Below are 19,279 nucleotides of genomic sequence, written 5' to 3' on the forward strand. Positions count from 1 at the left end.
GTTGCAACAAGAAGTTAAAGAGCAATCACGAGAGACTTCAGAATCTTGGCCCAAAACAACATCCAGTGCTGCAAATGAAACCTCACAGGCTTTAATTGCAATAGAATAATGGATCCTCCTACCCATGAATAATTTCCAGAATAAGACTTTCCATTTTCTGCAGTAGAATTCTGCTGCCTTTTGCTGGAAATCTGCATCTGGGAGTAAACTGCAGTAAATCAGATGTAACATGCACCTTAGGAGAGCATGGAAAAGGAAAGCAGTTTTGTTAGGGACATGCACATCTCCACTGACAGTCACTGCAAAAGAAAAGGTGCAGTAAGACAAGCCCAAGAAATTCTGGGGGAGGATAAATAGCAAGACTACAGGAAAAAGAAGAAAGCAGTGGTTTTCTGGATTAGACATCAGTGTTTTGTCCCACAGATGTGTTTGCGTGGAGATTCACTGAATTGTCCTATGAAATAAAGATGTAGAAATAATAAAACAAGGAAGGAAACCCAGTGGCATCAACATAAAGTGAAAAGTTTCACTGCAAGTATTTCCTGTGGAAAATTACCTTTCTAACTCAAGATTTTTAATGTGAAAATTTTAAGGATTTTTGGAAAAAACTTATGTCAGGGCAAAAGTTTGTTGTGCAATATGATTTTCTTTCTATATTCCTCATGAAACACATTTTTTATCAAGTCCTACAAACTCCTCATGCACAGAATGAATATCTGACCTTCAGGTGTGGCTTTCCCAGGATACTCAGTTGTGACATGCATGAAGGAAGGGACTGCACTTGGGGACAACTTGGGCAAGGCCAAATCCTTTTCTGGTAGCAACAAACGTGGTAAGCACCAGACACAGCAATCAATCATGATCAGTAAGTGCAGCTAAGAAGTGGGAAGGCAGACTTGACCTTTAGCATATCTTTGCCCTCCCAAATGTCAGAGCAGTTAAAGAATTGTTCTTATTTCATCAGACAGGACAATAATCTCTGCCTGGTCTTTTCAGCTTGTTGTGGTCCTTTCGCTGATATATATAATCATAAACCATATATAATGGTTTTGTGGGGCTGGTGAAAAGCTCTGTCACAACACATTCTTCATGGAATTCTTAATAATTTTTTCACTAGTGATGAAAAGACGTTTAGTGACAAAGTGGCCCAGGCTGTCACCTGATGACTTGTCTGAACAGCAAACCTGGCTTATATGGATAAGGAAAAGTGTAAGGAAAACCTTGCTTGGCAAGTGATTTGCTTCTGAACTAATTACTCTATAGAAAGTTTGGATTCCTCTAGAATGGTGTCTCTGCTCCATCCCATATCTGTGTCATCTGGGCTCAGCTTCCTCCCAAGTGACTCAGAGTTTTGGGAGCTCCCTGGTGAGACTGTCACTATGGGAGTGATAGTCTCAGACAGCTCTTCTAGCTCAAGAAATGTCTTTAAGCTGCTCAAATGACATTTACTGCTTCAATAGTCTTCTACGGGAATAAGACTGGGAACAAGATAAAAGTGCCTCATGGGCTGGATTTGTCCCTGAAGGGAACTTGATTAAGTCAGACCATCCCAGCAGAAGGCTGTCTAACCTGGATAAAGATGACTGCCATCTGAAATTATTGTTTTCTTATTACTTTCATTTTAAAATATTACCCCTTTTCCTGTCTTAATATGCCCCTCTAAATCATTTTTCCTGAAGAGCACTATTGAGTTGCCCCTCAGTAGTCTTATTTCATATCCTCAAAAGCTTTTGCCAGCCTTGCTGCTTTTTTTTTCACACCTCTCTAATTAATGTCTGTATTTAAGTCTATGTCAATAGCTGCACATAGTCATCCATTCATAAATAAACATAATAAATATAAATAATTTATTCTCAACTTTTTTCCACCAGTGGTAGCTGCACATTAACTAAAATTCACTCTCTTCCATCACTGAAGTTTTTAATGAAGATAAATCAGTAACTGTGGGTTCAGTACAGCCTCTGCTATAAGCCTACTCAGCATCTCCACTCAAACTGAATACTTTCGGGAGTGATTTTCCAATCTGTCACCCACATGTCAGCTTTTGCTCATTGTGTATATCTGAAAATGTCACATCAGGCCTTACCAAAAGCCAGTATAAGTCACAGAGTACCATTATGTCACTTCCTCTCTATCTGCTAATCCATTACTTCTTAAGGAAGGTGAATAAATTGTTTTAATGGGACGTCACAGACTGCTGGACCCCAAAATGTAGCAGTCTGAGAACTTGATCAAGCTTCATGAGTGAGGATTATACCAGGCTTTTAAAAGAGGACATAATCTATCAGACTTAAAAGCATTAGCCAATCTCTCTCTCATAGGATTAAAACACTTTTCCATGCCCACAGCATCCCACAGTGATTGCTTATGAGGTTAATTGGACCATCTTTAAATATCAAAGATGACAACGATCCGACAGAAAATTCCCCCCTGGAGGACCTATGGGTCTGTTTTTTCCTGTGGTGCAGATAGGATGTGAATGAGAGGCTTTGAAATACTTTTCAGAGTACATTTTTCAATCTGCTTTCATAGGTTTGTTCACATTCCAAATAAAAATTCCTATAGAGTTACTTGGAATACATGCAGATAGGTTTAATCCCTTCACCTCTTCACCTGGAGAGAACATTACACAAAAATTCTCCAAAAAAAAAAAAATCCCATGTTGAATTGGCAACAGCCATGTGGCAGAACAGGTGCTTTCATTTGCAGACTCAAAGTTGTTTGTCCAGTAGTCCTAAACACCAGCTTTTTACAACACACAGGGTTGTGTGCTGCTTTGGGCTCTGCATTACAAGAATAAAGTAGCTGGACATTATTCAGAGAGCTGGATGACTGCTCAAAAGTCAGGAAAACATAACCTCAGCAAACAGATTGAAAGGAATGGATTGTTTAGCCTAGCAAAGAGGAAATTGAGGGTGGACATGGCAGAAATCCTGAAATATGTAGGAGGTTGCTGAAAGGAGAAAGGCAGTAGATTTTCCTGCATACCCATCTGGGTTAGGTCAACAAGCAGTGGGCTTCAGTTGTCTTTAGGGAGATAAACTGCCAGAGAAAAAACAGAAAGAAATAGTCATGAAATATTTATTCCTGAATATATAGGTTGGGCAGCAGGGGGGTAAGAATTTGAAAAAGCACTACTAGGATAGATTTGCATGGAGCAGAAACATGGACTTTGTGGGAGTCTCTGAAAGTCCATTAAACCCTGTTTTCTGTGATTCACTGTGTGTTCACCACACAGCTGTGGCTCCCTGGCCATAACTTCATCCCTTTATTGACTGCAGTGGCAAACATCAAATTGTTTGTCAGCTTAGTTATTGCAGAGACAGCGGTGATGGTACCAGTGAGTCTGTTCTGGGTAGGTTTCCAGGTATGTTCTTCATGACACATGGACTCAGGGCCCTTTTTCCCCATTTTACTTCAATAGTTGGGAAGAATTGCTATTACCTACTTTTGCATGCTGTGAGACTGACTTCAGCAAGCTGAAAGATTTCAGGGAACATTTGTGTTTGAGGCAACCTGAGTCCAACAGCTTCCAGTTTTTGAAGATTTGCTTTCTTTACTGTTGAGCACACTCACTTTAACACACATATCTGAATGTTCAAAACTGTAAGATCATCTCACTTTATCATTCTTATTTAATCTTTCTTTCTCCTACTGAGACAAACCAAATCTCTTTGTTTAGATACATTCAGCCTTTTTACCTTTGGTTCTAGGGAAGGGGAACAGCACTTATTTTAGCATGACCCAAAAAGAATTTATCCAGAATAAAGTTGTTAGGAACATGAACTTGGTGCGTTCAGCCTCAAAAAGAGGAGACTGAGGGGAGACCTCATTGCAGTTACAACTTCCTCATGAGGGGAAGAGGAGGGACAGGCACTGATCTCTGCTCTGTGGTGACAGTGACAGGACCTGAGGAAATGGCCTGAAGTTGTGTCAGGGCAGGTTTAGGTTGGATATTAGGAAAAGGTTCTTCACCCAGAGGGTGGTTGGGTCCTGAACAGGCTCTCCAGGGCAGTGGTCACAGCACCAAGCCTGACAGAGCTCAAAAAGTGTTTGGAAAATGCTCTCAGGCACGTGGTGGGATTGTTGGGAATGGTCCTGTGCAGGGCCAGGAGTTGGACTCAATCATCCTGCAGGTCTCTTCCAACTCAACAGATTCTGGGATTCTGGGATTCTGGGATTCTGGGATTCTGGGATTCTGGGATTCTGGGATTCTGGGATTAGCATTATCAGTTCTTAAAAAGGAGACTTGAACCAGGAATGGAGTTTTAGTGGCTTTTCTTTAGGGGATTGTGAATCTTTTTATGTCAGCAATTTGCTTTGCTTTGTCATATTTGTCTTCCTTGAGCTCCACAGGGTTGTTTTCATTAACGAATCCGGAGTGGAAAGAGAGCTGCTGTATTAATCAATAGCCGAAGGAAATAAATCTCTGCTCTTTCCTCCAAATGTGCTGCTGCATGATGTGTTTTCCTTGGAAAAGTTTTATTCCTGACAGAAGCCAGCCATCTGCTGGAGTGCTGCTGCAATAACCCTTTCTAGAGCTGCAGGACAGCTACTTGGTGATGTTCAAAAAACTAAAAACTACTTCAAATTTCATAAAAAATAAGCAGCTTGGAAAAGAAGTTTGGAAATTATGCAGAGACCCCTTACAGGCAGACCATTAGATCGATGCTAAATGCTGATGAAGGTAAAAATGTCTATGATGAGCGAGGATGGAGCACAAAATGTTAAGCACAGAAACAGCAACTATTTGCATGTTTGAAACCTGACAAACGACGCCAGAGCAATGAGCAGACCTTCAAAGGAGAAGGATCAAAACATCACCCTGGAATGGAGCTCACCAAGAGGAGCCAGCCAAAGACATTCTGCCCACAGAAAGCCAAGCCACCTGAACAGTTGTTTGCCTAAAGGGATACAGGATTTAACATGGGAAGAGTATTTTGAGATTTTGTAAAATTTTGTATGGAAGATTTTAAGAGGATTATGGAAATGTGCAAAATGAATTATGAGATGATTAGGGGAAGAACAGAAAGTGGGGAAAGGGAGGGACTAAGGTGGACTGGGTAGAAACAAGAGCAGGGAAATAAAGGGGAGAGGAGCTGGATATGTGTTACCATGCTACTGGTGAGTGGATGGTGTTTGATCACTACAATCTGTCCTACATTCTCATGAAATCTTATTTCCAGCTGCCCTCTCTGTTCTACATTCACATCTCAATACCAGTGAGCTGCCAGGTGAGTTGGTTGGTGACTGGGATAGGACTGGGATGGGAGATCTGGATGCAGCATGTGGAGAGCACTGAGGTCCAGAGGCTGCTCATTGAGCAGGAGGGAGGTCCCAGAGGAGCTGCTGGTGAGATCCACATTGTGGATGTGTATTTCAATAGCAGCCTTCAATCCTGATTGAGAGAGAGGGGAGGAGAGGATGGAGCCAACTTTGTTCATCTTTGTTTTCCCTTAGTGCTGGGTGTGTTTGTGGGGTTGTTGACAAAAAGAAAAAGTAATCTCCTTCTGCATTGGTCTGTGTGTCTGGGCACATGTGGAGCCTGTAGTGTGTGTAACTAAGGCCAGCAAGGAAATTATTGAAATCAAAAATCACCCAAATGACTTCACAACATAAATTCAGCTTCCAAAAGTGACTGAAGGGGGAGGGAGGCAGGTGGAACAAACTGGTCACCATATTTAGCTTGGAAACTAGGACTGTGTTTTCATCCTTTTCCTGATGGAATCTGTAGCTCCTGGCCCCATGCCTGTCTTTGCTACTTTCCACCACAGTCAGATGGAGAAGGGACCATGTTATCTCACCCCTGAACACTCTGCTCTTGCTCCATATTTTGAGTTGATTTTTAGTAATGGTATAGGAAGTCATATCTCAGAAGAAAAGGCTGAATATACTGCTTCAAGGCAAAGCTGATTAACATCTTTACTTGGGCAGAGAGGTGTATCCTGTTAGCTAATGGGGCTGAAATAATAATGACTTGCTTAATAGTCTCTGGCAGTAACCTGCTGCAGCACTGCTTAGAAATGACAGCTTGATGATAGGACAAACTGGTTGATTTACCAAGTGAATTACCTCTGGAAGTGCACCCAGACCTCAAACTGTGATTTTTAACTTAACACCAAAGTTTGCTTCCCACCCACGCAATGCTGGCTTGCTTACATTTTCATTACCTTCCACTGACAGATCTCTAAAATGAAAAAAACCATGAACAGGAAACCTGATGATGGAAAAGCACTAATTGAATTGGAGACATGAAAAAGCATGCTCACTATCAAGAGGAAAAATAAAAAATCTTTCACACCCCTGTTCCTAATACTATAGTCATGGGTTTTTGGGAGTAAGAGGTTATTAAAAGTGTTTGGTTGGTTTTATTTCTTTCTGCTCCTGATGCAGAAGTTGTTCTGCTGGTTGGGTACATGTGGCACTTAGGGACATGTTGTAGTGGTGGACTTGGATGCTGTGGGTTGGTGTTTGGTTGGATGATCTTAGAGGTCTTTTCAACCTAAATGGCTTTGTGATGCTGTGATTCTCTGACTAGACCACAGACTATCACTGCAATTCATGTCTAGGGGAGAATGTCAGGGCTTCTCTCTGCACATCCATTGGCATTGGTGTGGCCACTGAGACTTTTCATAGATGGAAAAAGACATTTACAGCTGAAAAATGGTCTCTGGGATGACAGTAAATCCACAGCATGCTCCTTTCCCATCCATGTGGGCATCCTGGGACAACTCTGGAGTGTTCTGGGGGTGCCAGACATACCCAGAAGCTGCTGCCATGGAAAGCCCCAAGGGGAGCAGCTGCTCCTGAGAGGCTGCAGCCCAGGAAAAGACTCAGCCTGGGGCAGGGAGGAGCATCCCAGAGGGGCTGACAGGGACTGACTGCAGCCCTATTCCCACCCCTGTCCCCCCGGGGCAGAGGAGTCAGGAGTGAAGCACTGAGAGGGAACTGAGAAAGACCCTTGGGTGAAGAGAAGGTGGTGTTTGAATATGTGTCTTTGTCTCATTGTCAGAATCTATTTTAATGCCTTTTTTTTTCTGTTTCAAATCTGTTTTGCCCTTGACAGTAACTGGTAAGGGATTTTCCTTTCCTTACCTCAATGGACAAAGTGCAAATGCAAACAAGGAAGAAAGTTCCTCCCAAACTTCCATTTCACAGCAAATTAACAACAGGAGCACCACACTTCTTTCTCCACTAAGTAATTAGTCATCAAGTAACTACTTTTCTATAATTTTTCCCCTGTACTCTCATGCTAAATCTGCACCTACATCTTAAAATCTGCAGCCTGCATAAAACAACCACAAGCCCACCAAGTCACCCAATGCTGGGATTGTAGAGAGGATGTAGCACAAAACCTGAGTGAATTCCACCTGGGACATTCTGGGGTTTGCTTTTCAGGTGGTTTTATTGCCTCTAGTCTGAGCTGAGCTACCTCTCCCTGTGCATTTGACTCCTCTCTAACAAACTGTGTAGCACTATTAGAATAAATCCCTGCCCAGGTGTCTGTCAGGAGCTGGATTAGTGTAACTGCAGGAAGCCTAAGTGAAAAGGTTATCTCAGAAACTCACTGAAGTCCTGCTGATTGATTCCCATCGACTACAAAGCCAAATAAAAAGTCTTGGGCACACCAAGGCCTCTTGTACTCTTTGCTCCTCTCAACTTTATTAGACGTCTTGGATCTTTCTTGCTCTGAAAATGTGGCTGATGCTTGCATGCTGCTTTCTGTTCCTTACAGGGCCAGGAACATTTAGAGGGCCTTTCATAGCTTCTGTCCCTCTTTCCATCAAGAATTATCAGGAAAAGAAATATGAGGAAGAAAAAGGCACTGTGTGTTTTGCACCTCTGACAGCTCATTTGGGTTTGCTTCTGGGTTTAGCTGGAGGCTCCACTCATCCTTTATTTTAACTGAACCAATTTCAACTTCCACTGTTACAATAAATTTCAGGAGATAGAAGTGTCAGCAAGCTGCCCAGGGTAGAAGACAATGTATTCAAAGAACAAAGTTAAAAGTACTCCCTGCTAATGATTTTCAAGCACTGCTCTTTTTATTGACGTTCCTGCTGCAATTGCCTGAAAGCATGTCACCCCCAGGGCCTCGGTGAATATTCAGAGGAAGCCATTATGTCTAAAATCATGTCTCTCACACACTGAAAATTAAGGAAACCTGTTGGCACAAACAGTCTGAGAGCATTAGCACATGGATCTCCAAGGCAAACACAGTGGAGTTGTACGAATGCTTTCCAAGGGTTTAGCGTGCCCAGGTTACACCAGCAGGAGCAATCAAAACCATTCTTTGTGCTCTCCCAGCCCCACACTGATAAGGAGAAATCTCAGGTTAGTAAAACATGGTTTTCCCCACTGCTGTGAATTGCTGAGCTCTTCTGGAGAGAACCCTATGGCTGCCTAAACTCGAAGTCAGGCAGCCCCAGTGGGATCACAGACTCCAGAGTGGGATCCTGCTCCCTGTGATTCACCCCAGAGAAGAGCATGGACAGAATCCCGTGTAGTGTCTTTGACTCATTATTAGTGGGCCTGACTCAGGCTCCTCCAGACTAGAACAAAGTGCAAGATGGAGACTTTGGAATTTTTAAAACTTCTAGATTTTACAATTTGAAGAGACAGGGGAAAGTTTAAAGCAAGCACTAATGGCAGTCAGAATGAAGAATGTCTCTGGAGTTCTCCTTGGTTCTGTTTTTCTGGTTCTTATCCTTCCCTTCCTTTTATCTGTTGATGACTGTGCTGCCATTTCCTGTAATTCTCCACAAAATCCATATGGCAATCCCTGACAATGTAAAGGCAATTGCAAAGCCTTTGTAATTAGAAATAGTAAAAATTTTTAAAATATATTTTTTGTAAAAAAAAGTGTGCTGTTTCAGGTGCTCACCTCTAAAACCTTTCCTGAATCTCTTCTCTTTTGTTTTGCTTCCGTCCAAGACTGAGTTATCCTGTTGAGGACTGAAAGGAGAAAGAGCTGTGAAGAAATACCCAGGCAGTGTCTTCAGGGACATTTCTGCAGTCATGGGGGACAGCCAAGAGATTTGGCTATTTCACAGTGTTCCCATCTGCTCCAAGTCGTGACTGGGATCCAGTTGTCTCTGGGATGTCCTCTTCACACTTCCAGTGAGGGACCATGTCTGGCTCTAGAGGTTGATGAATCAGTCAAGAATTTACCCTTTTTTTCTCATCCCAGGAAGTGTTATCCTGCTGTTCTGTGAAGCCTGTGAGACTCTGTGGGGGTGGGAGGTGCTGATTAGGAAACATGTGCTATTCCTAAATTAGGTGATTGTGACATTAGTCTGTAACTTTGCTCATGACTGATTTGGAAAGGATCTCACTCTGCCACTTGTCTATGTTTGTTGTGTCTGCCCACTACCTCTTTATTTTACATTAAGGATAAAAAGTCTTTGGAGTGGAGACCATCTTTGTTTCCTGCTTTTTCACAGCCTAGGGGAAAAGGATAGAAATCGTTTTTGCATTACACAAAAGAAATGACCTGCTGTGATCCTAAGTTGCAAAAACATTGGAAGCAAAAGCAATGGAATATGCAATGAAAGATGTTTTCTCTTGGAAAAACCTACTGAACAGAGACATGGATATGAATCTTTAAAGATAATTTATTCCTTTATTAAATTTATTTGCAAAAGAATGGATACCCCTCATTATTAAGTTGCTAAAATTTTCCTTTATGCTCAATATTTGAGAATGTCTTTACAGATCAATTAAATCTCAACTCCACTGATTGCATCATCCACAGTTCAAATACTGGGGTTTGAAGTTCCTGAGTCATTCTCTGATGTCAGAAGTCTGAAGACAGAGCAACTTAACTGACTCCAGGGACTGATATTTCATGTACAGCATGGAATTTGGAGCAGAGTTTGGTTCCCCTTCCACGATACCCACCGTGACATGGCCAGAGTTAAGTTGAAAAAAAACCAACCTCTTTTGCACTAATCTTGCCTTTTTAATGGAATTCTCCTGAAATTGCATTTGCCTTTGAAATGGTATTCCATGTGTGTACAGGACTGCTTTTTCTTTTTCTCACTTTAACCACTGACAAGCATTAGATAACATTGAATCACACCTATTTTACTAGAAAAAGATAAGACATTTCTGAACCAAGCCACCATTATTCTTCAGTCTACAGAAGTCTGAGGGTGGAGCCCAGGTTTTTCAAGTGTTTGTATCATGTCACAGAGCCCATTGTGACCCTTGGCACTTCAAATACAGTAGTTCATTTCCTTCAGACTATAATTTAGGTACCCTTCAGCACAACATAAGCCCAGTCAGTGACCAGAATGAATGTGTGCTTCCTTGTCTTTGCCTCCTTCATGCTGACACAAGAACCACTGAAACCACTCACTGCATCAAGCCTGGTGCAGATCCCAGTTGAATATTCATCTTTTGGGGGAATTTTCTGTGTTAAAGTCACTCTTGCAGTTCACTGTGCTGTGTTTGAGAAGCAGTGCCAGCATAAGTGGGTGTTGGGGAGCTCTAAGCAGCATGAAGAGCAAGGGCAGAATGCATTTATATTGGACAGGAGCTCAAATTGAAATGCTGGACCCAATTCCTATGTGAATTTCTCAAGATTCAGCTTCTGTTAAATTATTTATATATTTTTTTTCTTCTTCCTAAAGAACCTTTTATAAACTACAGCTCAACCTTCTTCCCTGTCTCATGGAAGGTAAGTTTCCCAGAATTCAGATTAGCCCTCCAACACTTTTCCAGTAAGTCAAGACGCTCTTTAAAGCATGAGACACAGAGCATGAAATTCCATGTAAAGCTGGATACTGAGTCCTGGAGATACCATTTCCACAATGACCTTGTTATGCTGGAGATGGAAAAGTTTTTAGTCCCTTTCCCCAGTCAAGAGTCTTCTACTTGTGCATCCAACAATTTGTCATTGCAGCAACAGGAGAAAGTTGGGACCTCTAAGTTCCTTTCAATCTCATTGGTTCACATTTTTAAAGCATCAGCTAATAATTTGTTCCTTAATTTTTTTTTAAAGCATTTTCTTGCATTAAAAGAGTTCACTAAAAGAGTAGAGGAATAGCAAGTCATCCTGACACCTGCAGTGGCCACAGACAATTGGAGGGGCTGTTCATGCTGGTGGAGTTGTCACTGTATTTCCAAGGCAGGAGACTCATCCAGATGGCCTCAAACACCCATCTAAAGCATCCTGTTACATTATGGTTTAACAAAAGGCTTCTCAGGTGAGTCAGACCAAGCTTGACTCAGCTGTTCTCTGATGCCATCCCTCTTCTTCTGAAAACTGCAAATCTTGGTAGCATTTTCTTTGGGTGTCCCATTAATACTGTCTGGATGGGAACTTGTGAGATGCCACCAAAACATATGGGAATTGCAATTTTGTATCCACAATTAAGTAGGTGCAGTGAGTCAGAGATGCAGTTGAGTTTATTAGTTAAATTATTTCTCCTCACTGCCTAGATATCACAAGGAGGACATACGTCCCCCCTTTTTTTTTTTTTTTTTTTAATATTCCTGGCTTAACATCTCATTTTCATTCCAAGTTATGTGTTCAACTACTACAAAAGTCCTCATTCACCTTGAATTATCTGGCCTGCATAGTTGTGAGCCCTCATTCCCCAGGTATTCTCAGCACAGAAAATTGACAAATAAAGGTGGTGGCAAGTCACAGGGTGACAGATTTATATAAATACACATACTGGTGTTGTGACAAATCTGGGCAGACTTTAAATCCTGGCAATGTCTGTTTTCTCTTCAGCAAGAAACACTCAAGAACAAATTCCAAAAAAATCTCTGGATTGTAGGTTTTCTCTTACTAAAAGAGCAGCCAGGAAACATACAATCCAACAAAAGTTTCACATTTTCTGATATTGTTGGAATGCAAAAAAATACTCAAATATTTTTCAAGTCCTCATCTGTTCTGTTTTTGGCTGTCTGTGTCATGTACATGGCAGAAAGAATTAGAGGCAAAAGAAGGCTTACCTCTTTTCTATAAAAAAGGATTTTTATTCTTCTCTTCTCGTCTCCCACCAACCCCAGTACAATTAAAGGCTGAGTTCTGCTGCTTCTACCAATCTTCTGTTTCTCTAGACATCCATGTATTTTTACCAACTCTTGGGGTTTTGTGGCAAATCTCACAGTTGTTTTTTAAAGTCCTGGCTTCTGGGATCATTTGACCACCTTTAACAAAAACAAATCAAGCAACCAAAAAGTGAACTACCACTGAACACCCTAATTTTTGCTGTAAAAATAATTTATAGAACAACCTTTATTGCATGTTAATCTTATTAATAATATTTGCACCATGCTAGAATCTCTGCCAAATTGTCATAATACCTGTCTTAAACCCCAAGAAATAGGTTTTGCTCCCTAAAAAGGTTCTAAGGGAGACTAAGTTGAGACTGCATGTGTTTGGTTTTTTCCATATTTCACATAAACCCAATATTCAATCTTTAAAAGATGAATAAGGTCTTAAAAGGTGACCAAAGAGGAAAAGGTAAAAAGTGCAACACACAAAAATATATGGGTGAACTGTTCCTCCCTTTATTATGAAATTATTGTGAAATTTTGAAAGAACAAACAGAAATCTCAAGAAACCAAGGGAGAGCAGCATCAGATGCTGCCTTCTGAAAGATTCAACTAATATCTTGACATGAGCTGCAAGACAATGAAGAAGAATCAATGCAAAATGAAAAGTTGCATTTATTGTACTTTTTTGCACTACATGGCTTAGTTAGTAGCCTTGCAAGTGGACAACTGAAATGATAGACCATAAAATAGAAGAAAATTGAGATTGAAGGACAATTCAGATCATCCAGTCCTTGTGTATGAATGAAGGATTAATCCATCTGAAAACATCCTTGGCAGGTGTTTGCCTAATGCATTATTAAAAATTTCAGTGACAGAGATTCCCATCTTGGTAAACAGCATTCTTCAGTGTTTGTTGTCCTTAAAAGTTTTTCTCCTTTTCTGACTCGAATGTCTCTTGCTAAACTTGTGCTAATTATTTTTTGTTTTGCCAACTGTAGATATGAAGAACATTTAAATCTCATCTTTCTGAGACAAACTTGCCACAGATGAGAGGGGAAGGGCTGTATTCTCAGAAGCAAAAAGCCCCAGACAAAGTATTTGCTAAGTTCCTGGTTTTCTCTTGATCCCTCCACCCAGTCCACATCCACGGTTTTCCTGCATGGTTCAGATGTGTCTTGAAAAGTTGTACTCCATGCTGGGACCAGGATATCTGAGGCCTTTCTAGTGTTGAGCAGAGTAGAAGGTTATTTTCTCTATGAGCCACTTGTCTGAGCATCTCAGAAATGGCAGAGCTGTTCAACAATATCACCTCATTTTTACTTTTTGCTCTTCTAATATCACCAGGCACTCTTCTGAAGACTTCTATCTAAGCAGTCAGCCTAAAACATTTTCCTGGGTATCTGTGCTGTGATATTCAGTCATCATCCACCTGGATGATGTCTCCCAAGGCCATCCTTCGAATAGACTGCCTCCTGACCAAAGAGGCTTCATCCATTTCCCTTTGCTTTGCTCCTCGTTCCTTCTGCTTTTTGGACACATTTTCAATGAGCTTGCTGGCGTCACTGAGGGTTTTTTGTGTTCTCTGGCCTGCAGTTTTCTTCATGCCTTCTCCCCCACTTGGATCCATGGCCTTTAGGGGTTTGGCTTTCCCGTGGTCTTCCTGCTGCTCTTTGGTGTGTCTTAATTTGAATCGGCGCCGAGAGGCATTTTGGCAGGGATCAGGGGAGCTCTCAGGGCTGATGGACTCTCCATGCACGTCAGATACCTGGAGAGTGGGGATTAGTGGCTTGTGGAGTGTCTTGGGAGCCTCCTCAGCCCCTGCTTCTTTAGTCGACTTAGAGGTTGTCTCTGAAGGCAAAATAATTTGGATTTCTCCAAGGGGTTTGTTGGTTTTAGGGGGTAGGGAATCATCATTGCTCTCCAGAGCAGCCTTCTCATTCTGCTTGGCCTTTTGGCCAAGCTCCCCCTGGGCCACATTCTTTACCCTCTTCACATGGAGTTCATTGTTGATGGCATTGATCACCATCAGCTTCTGGGCAGCCATTTGGGCTTCCCTCTGGATGCTCATAATCCTTTGGAGTTGGGCTTCTTTTACTTCCACAGGGATCTCCAGAGGAGCCAACTTCACTGGCCTCTTCAGGGTAATGTTCTCTGCACTACAAAACTCATTTGCACAATGCAGGCTGGGAGACAAAACTCCCTCCTTTTTCACCTTTTCTGGGCACAATTTTTTCTCTCCCTGGCATAGCCTCTTCTCTGAAATCCTTGGAGAAGGAGGCTGGAAAGCAAGGTTTCTATGTTCACTTCCTGGCTTCCCTCCTGGCAAGAGGAGAACTGGATTTTTCTCAGGTTGCAGGTTCACAATTGTGACTTCACTGACTGTGCAGTTATACTTGGACTTTTCTTCAGCCATTGGGGCACTCTGAAAGAAAACAAATCGAGATAGAGGTCACTATCTACATTGTACTAATCCTCAGTTAGGTTTTTATGCAATGTTAGGAGTTTGACAAGAGTGAAAACTTGGTGTCTCTTGAAGTGTACTCCTCATCATTGTGAATCCACTGAGCTCCTTAATCTGCCTTGCCCCAGGGTAATCCAAAATAAAGGGCAAATTTAGTCTCCATATCTGGAGAATAAATTAACCTGACAGCTGAGGATTCAAGGCTTGTCTCTTCCATGTCTCTCACCAGTGCAACTCAAACATTACCATTGTCCCTAATATTGAGATCCTTTCTAAGCAGTGAGCAGTGCTAGACTCCACATTGCACTCACTAATTTAAAGGAAGTTTAGGGCCTTTACAAAGCATGGAAAATACCAGAAAATATATGTTAGCTTTGGGAAGCTCCTAGCTGAGGCCCAGGCATGGATCCTTCCCTTTTCCTCTGGTACTCTGTGATGAATATTGCTGGTGAGGGTGATCATCCAGCTCACCCTTTACAGGGTAGGGAAAGCATCTTCATTTCCACCAAAATTCCTCCTGGTTTCACAAGCTACTTTTCCATTAAGGATAGACCATCAAAACAATAAAGATTTTGCTTGTGTCAATGGAAAATACCCTGAAATGGGCTGAGGTGTTGTTCAGAGTACTGTGGATTTTGTTCAGTTCAAAAAACAGTGCTAGGGTACTAGCTAAAGAAACTGCTAAATGGCAAATGTGGCAAATCTGGAGTTATTTACTTGCCCTTGTTCAGAGAAACTTTATGTCATGGTTGGGAAATAATATAAGAATCAATAATCAAAAACCATTATTGTCAATAACATAAGAATCTCATGGCAAACAGGCCTGTGATGTTCAGCTTTCTAGTCCTGCACAGGCAATGACAGGGAAGCATCAGGAGATGGGCTCTGGCCCTGCTTCTGCCCAAACAAGGAAATCCTCTTCCCTGAGGTACCTTTTCTATTCCCACTTTGGTTTTTGCACAGACTATACATTTTATGTGACAGACAAGAACAATATCCTTACCTATAACTCAGACTTCTAGGCCTTATTATCACAAAGATATTTTATTAAATTATGGTATTAACCTGCTTTTCCTCTGACAAACAGAGAACATGAGCTCCTTTCATCTCATCTAATTAAGCCTGTATTGTTAATTCCTGTTCACTGTTACTGGTGGGATTTTTTGTTTTGTTTTGTTTTGTTTTTTGTTTGGTTTTTTGTTTTGTTTTGTTTTACTTTGTTTTGTTTTGTTTAAGTACCCAAGCTTAGTATCATTGTAAATAAAAATGATACTCATCTTGCCCTGTCTGTGTCTTTCTGTTTTCCAGGAAAACACTTAAGGCTGCCCATGGCTCTGTAAATGTGAAGTGAAATAAAATAAGCATAAATAAGCCCTTGTCCTAAAATGCAGGCACATGTAGCAATGAGACAGAATGAAAGCTCGAATGCAAAGGGAGACATGGCAATAGAAATGAAAAGGTAAACAATGTAGTATCAATGCATTATCATTCTTTTAAAATATTTTGGTTGAAAAGCCTTTCATTTGCCTTTAAAAACTGAATACCCATCTAAAACCCATTCACCCAGCCAAGCCTACGGAACAACCTGCCTAGATATTGCATTTCTCTACCCATGCCCATTTTTTGTTTTCACCCTGGTTTCAGACAACAGTGACCAAGTGATTGGTTCATTCTCTGCTGCACTCATCTGAGGAAAATTCAGACAAGTTAAGAAGGCTTGGAGAAATCTTACACACCACCTAAATAATCCGATTGGAGTCCTAATGTTAATAGACTTAAACCCCATCCAAGGCTAATGTACAAGATAAGCTGCAACCTCTGTTTCTGTGCACACATTACTCAGTACCTTCCGGAAACGTCCATCTGCTATGTGTATACTCCCACTTAAAATTTAATTAAGTAATTGGCCCAGTCTTGTGTATATAATTGCTCTGTGCCCAAAATTCCCTTTGCAGTCAGTGAGAAACCCATGTAAAGAATGACTGCTTCAGGTTGTCTGGATCAAAGTATTGTGATCTTGATATTATCAAAGGGACCACCAGCCTTTATTTAGAAACCACAACCTTCATGTTATTTAAATAGTTTCTGTCCCAGTCTCAGCTTGCTGATCCTTCTGATGTAAAATGCACAGTAATGGGACAGCAGAAATAGAAGGGTCACAGAAGAGTATCACTATTTAACTAAATTTATTATATGTCCAGTGGCAAATTGGCATGGAGTGGTTTCACATCTAGGAAAATTGGTGTCCCCCATAAACAGGAATATGATGTCCCTCTAAAGCCATCTTAGTACCCAGACTCGATGGCCCCCAGAGAGAGGTGCATCTACTATTTTTAATTAATTTCGATTTCAGGAGTCTGCTCCTTGCAGGGCAATAAACACTTGATTATAGGCAGAAAAGTGAAATTTGCAAGAGTCTAATGGAAGCCTTGTTCATTAGCTTCATGACTAGGTCAAGAGAAAGGATGGAGCTGAGGATCCTTTCCAGTATTTCCTCACCTCTGTTGTTCTGCAGCTGACGAAATCAGACAGATACAAAGCAGCCCCAGGCACCCTGAGGTGTCCTGTTGGCATGTACCTGGCAGAAATGGGGAACCAAAATGATCCAAGCCCAGAGCATGTGTATAGATATCCTGACAACCAGCTGGACTTTAGCCAGGAAGTCAATCTGTCAGCAGGGAGAAGTAGCAGGTTGTTGTGCTGTCACAAAGCTCTGCAGGGCTTGAGATCCAAACCACTATTTTATGCACGTCACTTCCCTGTATGGCTCCAAAACACTTCACTGTTTCAGTCCTGTTGTGGATAGAGTTGCCAGAAGGTAATATTTGGTTGGTAGCACACATGATTATAGATACATCAAGATTGAAAGGAATCCTTCAAAAATCTGGAAGTGTTCATGGTCAGGTTGGATGGAGCTTTGAGCAACCTGGTCTAGTGAAAGGTGTTATTACCTGTGGCAGGGGGGTTGGAATTAGCTTATCTTGAAGGTCACTTCCAACCCAAACCATTTTATGATTCAATGATCTCTGCTTCCTTTAAAATTCCCTGTTTTCTTAGTCACCCTCATGAGGTTTCCTCTCTTTGCTCAATGTAACCAAATTCATAGTGCATTTCATAAGACTTAAAAAAAAAACCCAAGCACACATACACACAAAACCACCACTTTAAATCCCAAACTCTCCCTACATAACAAAAAGCTTTAATCTCATTGCTAAGGATAATCTGTAGTGATAAGCAGATGTTACACAACTCTGATGCTTTTCCTTCCCACCATCACGTGTATCAACTGATTGCTGCAGTTCAAAGGGGAGGACAGAAATACCTAAGAAAGGAAGTTCACAGATCAAATCCTCCAGCTTATCTGGCTGAAAGCTTCTCCCAGAGTGGATTTTATTTTAGTTCAGTTCCAAAATAAACACCAAGCCTCCAGTGTGCCTTAATTCTCCATGTGATGCCTGAAGCTTTGCTACTGAAAGCTCCTCTGGCATGAGGAGATCCATTACACATGCTGTCATTCATCAGGGGAGAGAAACAATTCAGTTTAAATATCTAGGGATGAATGGCTTTGCTTCCACTGCAGATTGTGTATGTACAATAAATAGCTCAGGTCACCATGAATGAACAATGCAGCAAACAGAGCCAGCACCTGAATAATTCCCAGAAAAGCCTTAAATATGCAGCCTTGCAGTTTGTCAGATGGTATAATTATCACACCTGCAATGTCAGGAACCTACATCATCATTTGCTGTGCTAGAAAAATTTAAGTTATATTGTCTGTGAGCCAGAGAGTCTGAGGGCAGGGGGTCCACTGGGATGAGAAAGATAAAACATATCCCTGTTCATAATAATCAGTACTTGAACACAGTGCTAACATCACCCTTGCCTGTTCTGGATCCCAAAACAAACAGGTACCAAGGTGGACTGAGTACAGGGAGTTCACACAAATAAATTCATGTTGTGTTTCCTCAGTGCAGAATCTGGAGATTGAGTCTCATTCTGCCACAACTCCCTTTGCACCATTGGTATCAAGAAGAGTTTCAAAACAGAACAAAGAAAAGACATTTGAGCAGTCTGAAAACTGGCTCATTATCAGGTTTCAAATCCCTTTTCCACCACAAGATGCTCATGGGATGGCAGGGAAGATGTTTTGGCCCTCTGTGACTCTGTTTTTCACCTGCAAATTTGTACTGATTTCTTCTCCTGACTCATAGGGCACTAAGAAGTGTAAGCTACTCAGCAACAGGGGAAATGAAGTTATATTAGTTTCCAAAATGGGTTCAATTCCAGATAACTTAATTTTCAGAAAACAAGTGATCTATAAAAGGTAGTACCTGTTGAATAATCAAAGCCTGAAAAAATCTGTAATCACTTGAAAGTTATGTCAAGTACAACTTTTGCTTGTAGAGGAGTTGTTCTTACATTATGGGTTTTATTTTGTGGATGAGTGAAGGTTTGGGGCATAACCTAGTATTATCATTATATATTATTATATCATTAACCTGAACGAATGCTTTGTGAAAACATTTAAAATTTGTTCATAAGATTTGGTGGATCTTAAGAAAAATTGCCCAATTTTATACAATTTGGTACACTCTTATTCCTAATGTTATTATTACTTTAATAGCTCCTCGCTGAATTCATGAGGAGATCAGTTTGAATTCTAGGAAACCCAAAACAGACCATCCTTTGACGCCAACTCAATTTCCAAACCATGGAGTCTCCAGACTTCCCATATGCCTCCCAAGCTTTACTGCACAACCTCAGTCTTGGGAAGCTTCTTATTGGGATTTGCAATATTGCAGG

General features: G+C 41.2%; 1 protein-coding gene across 1 annotated transcript in view; it reads right to left on the bottom strand.

Moving 5' to 3' along the window:
- Window positions 1–12,758: 12,758 nt before the first annotated feature.
- The window catches only part of LOC146442471 (uncharacterized), a 37,401-nt gene continuing 30,880 nt past the window's right edge, over window positions 12,759–19,279 (bottom strand). Inside the window, exon 2 of the mRNA XM_085049857.1 lies at window positions 12,759–14,437. Coding sequence (XP_084905983.1) covers window positions 13,430–14,437 — 1,008 coding nt within the window. The 3' untranslated portion in view covers window positions 12,759–13,429. The remainder of the gene's footprint in view (window positions 14,438–19,279) is intronic.

This window comes from Lichenostomus cassidix, chromosome 2 (genome assembly GCF_008360975.1).
Source record: "Lichenostomus cassidix isolate B80296 chromosome 2, HeHo_3.0, whole genome shotgun sequence".
In the NCBI taxonomy this organism is placed as follows: Eukaryota; Metazoa; Chordata; class Aves; order Passeriformes; family Meliphagidae; genus Lichenostomus; species Lichenostomus cassidix.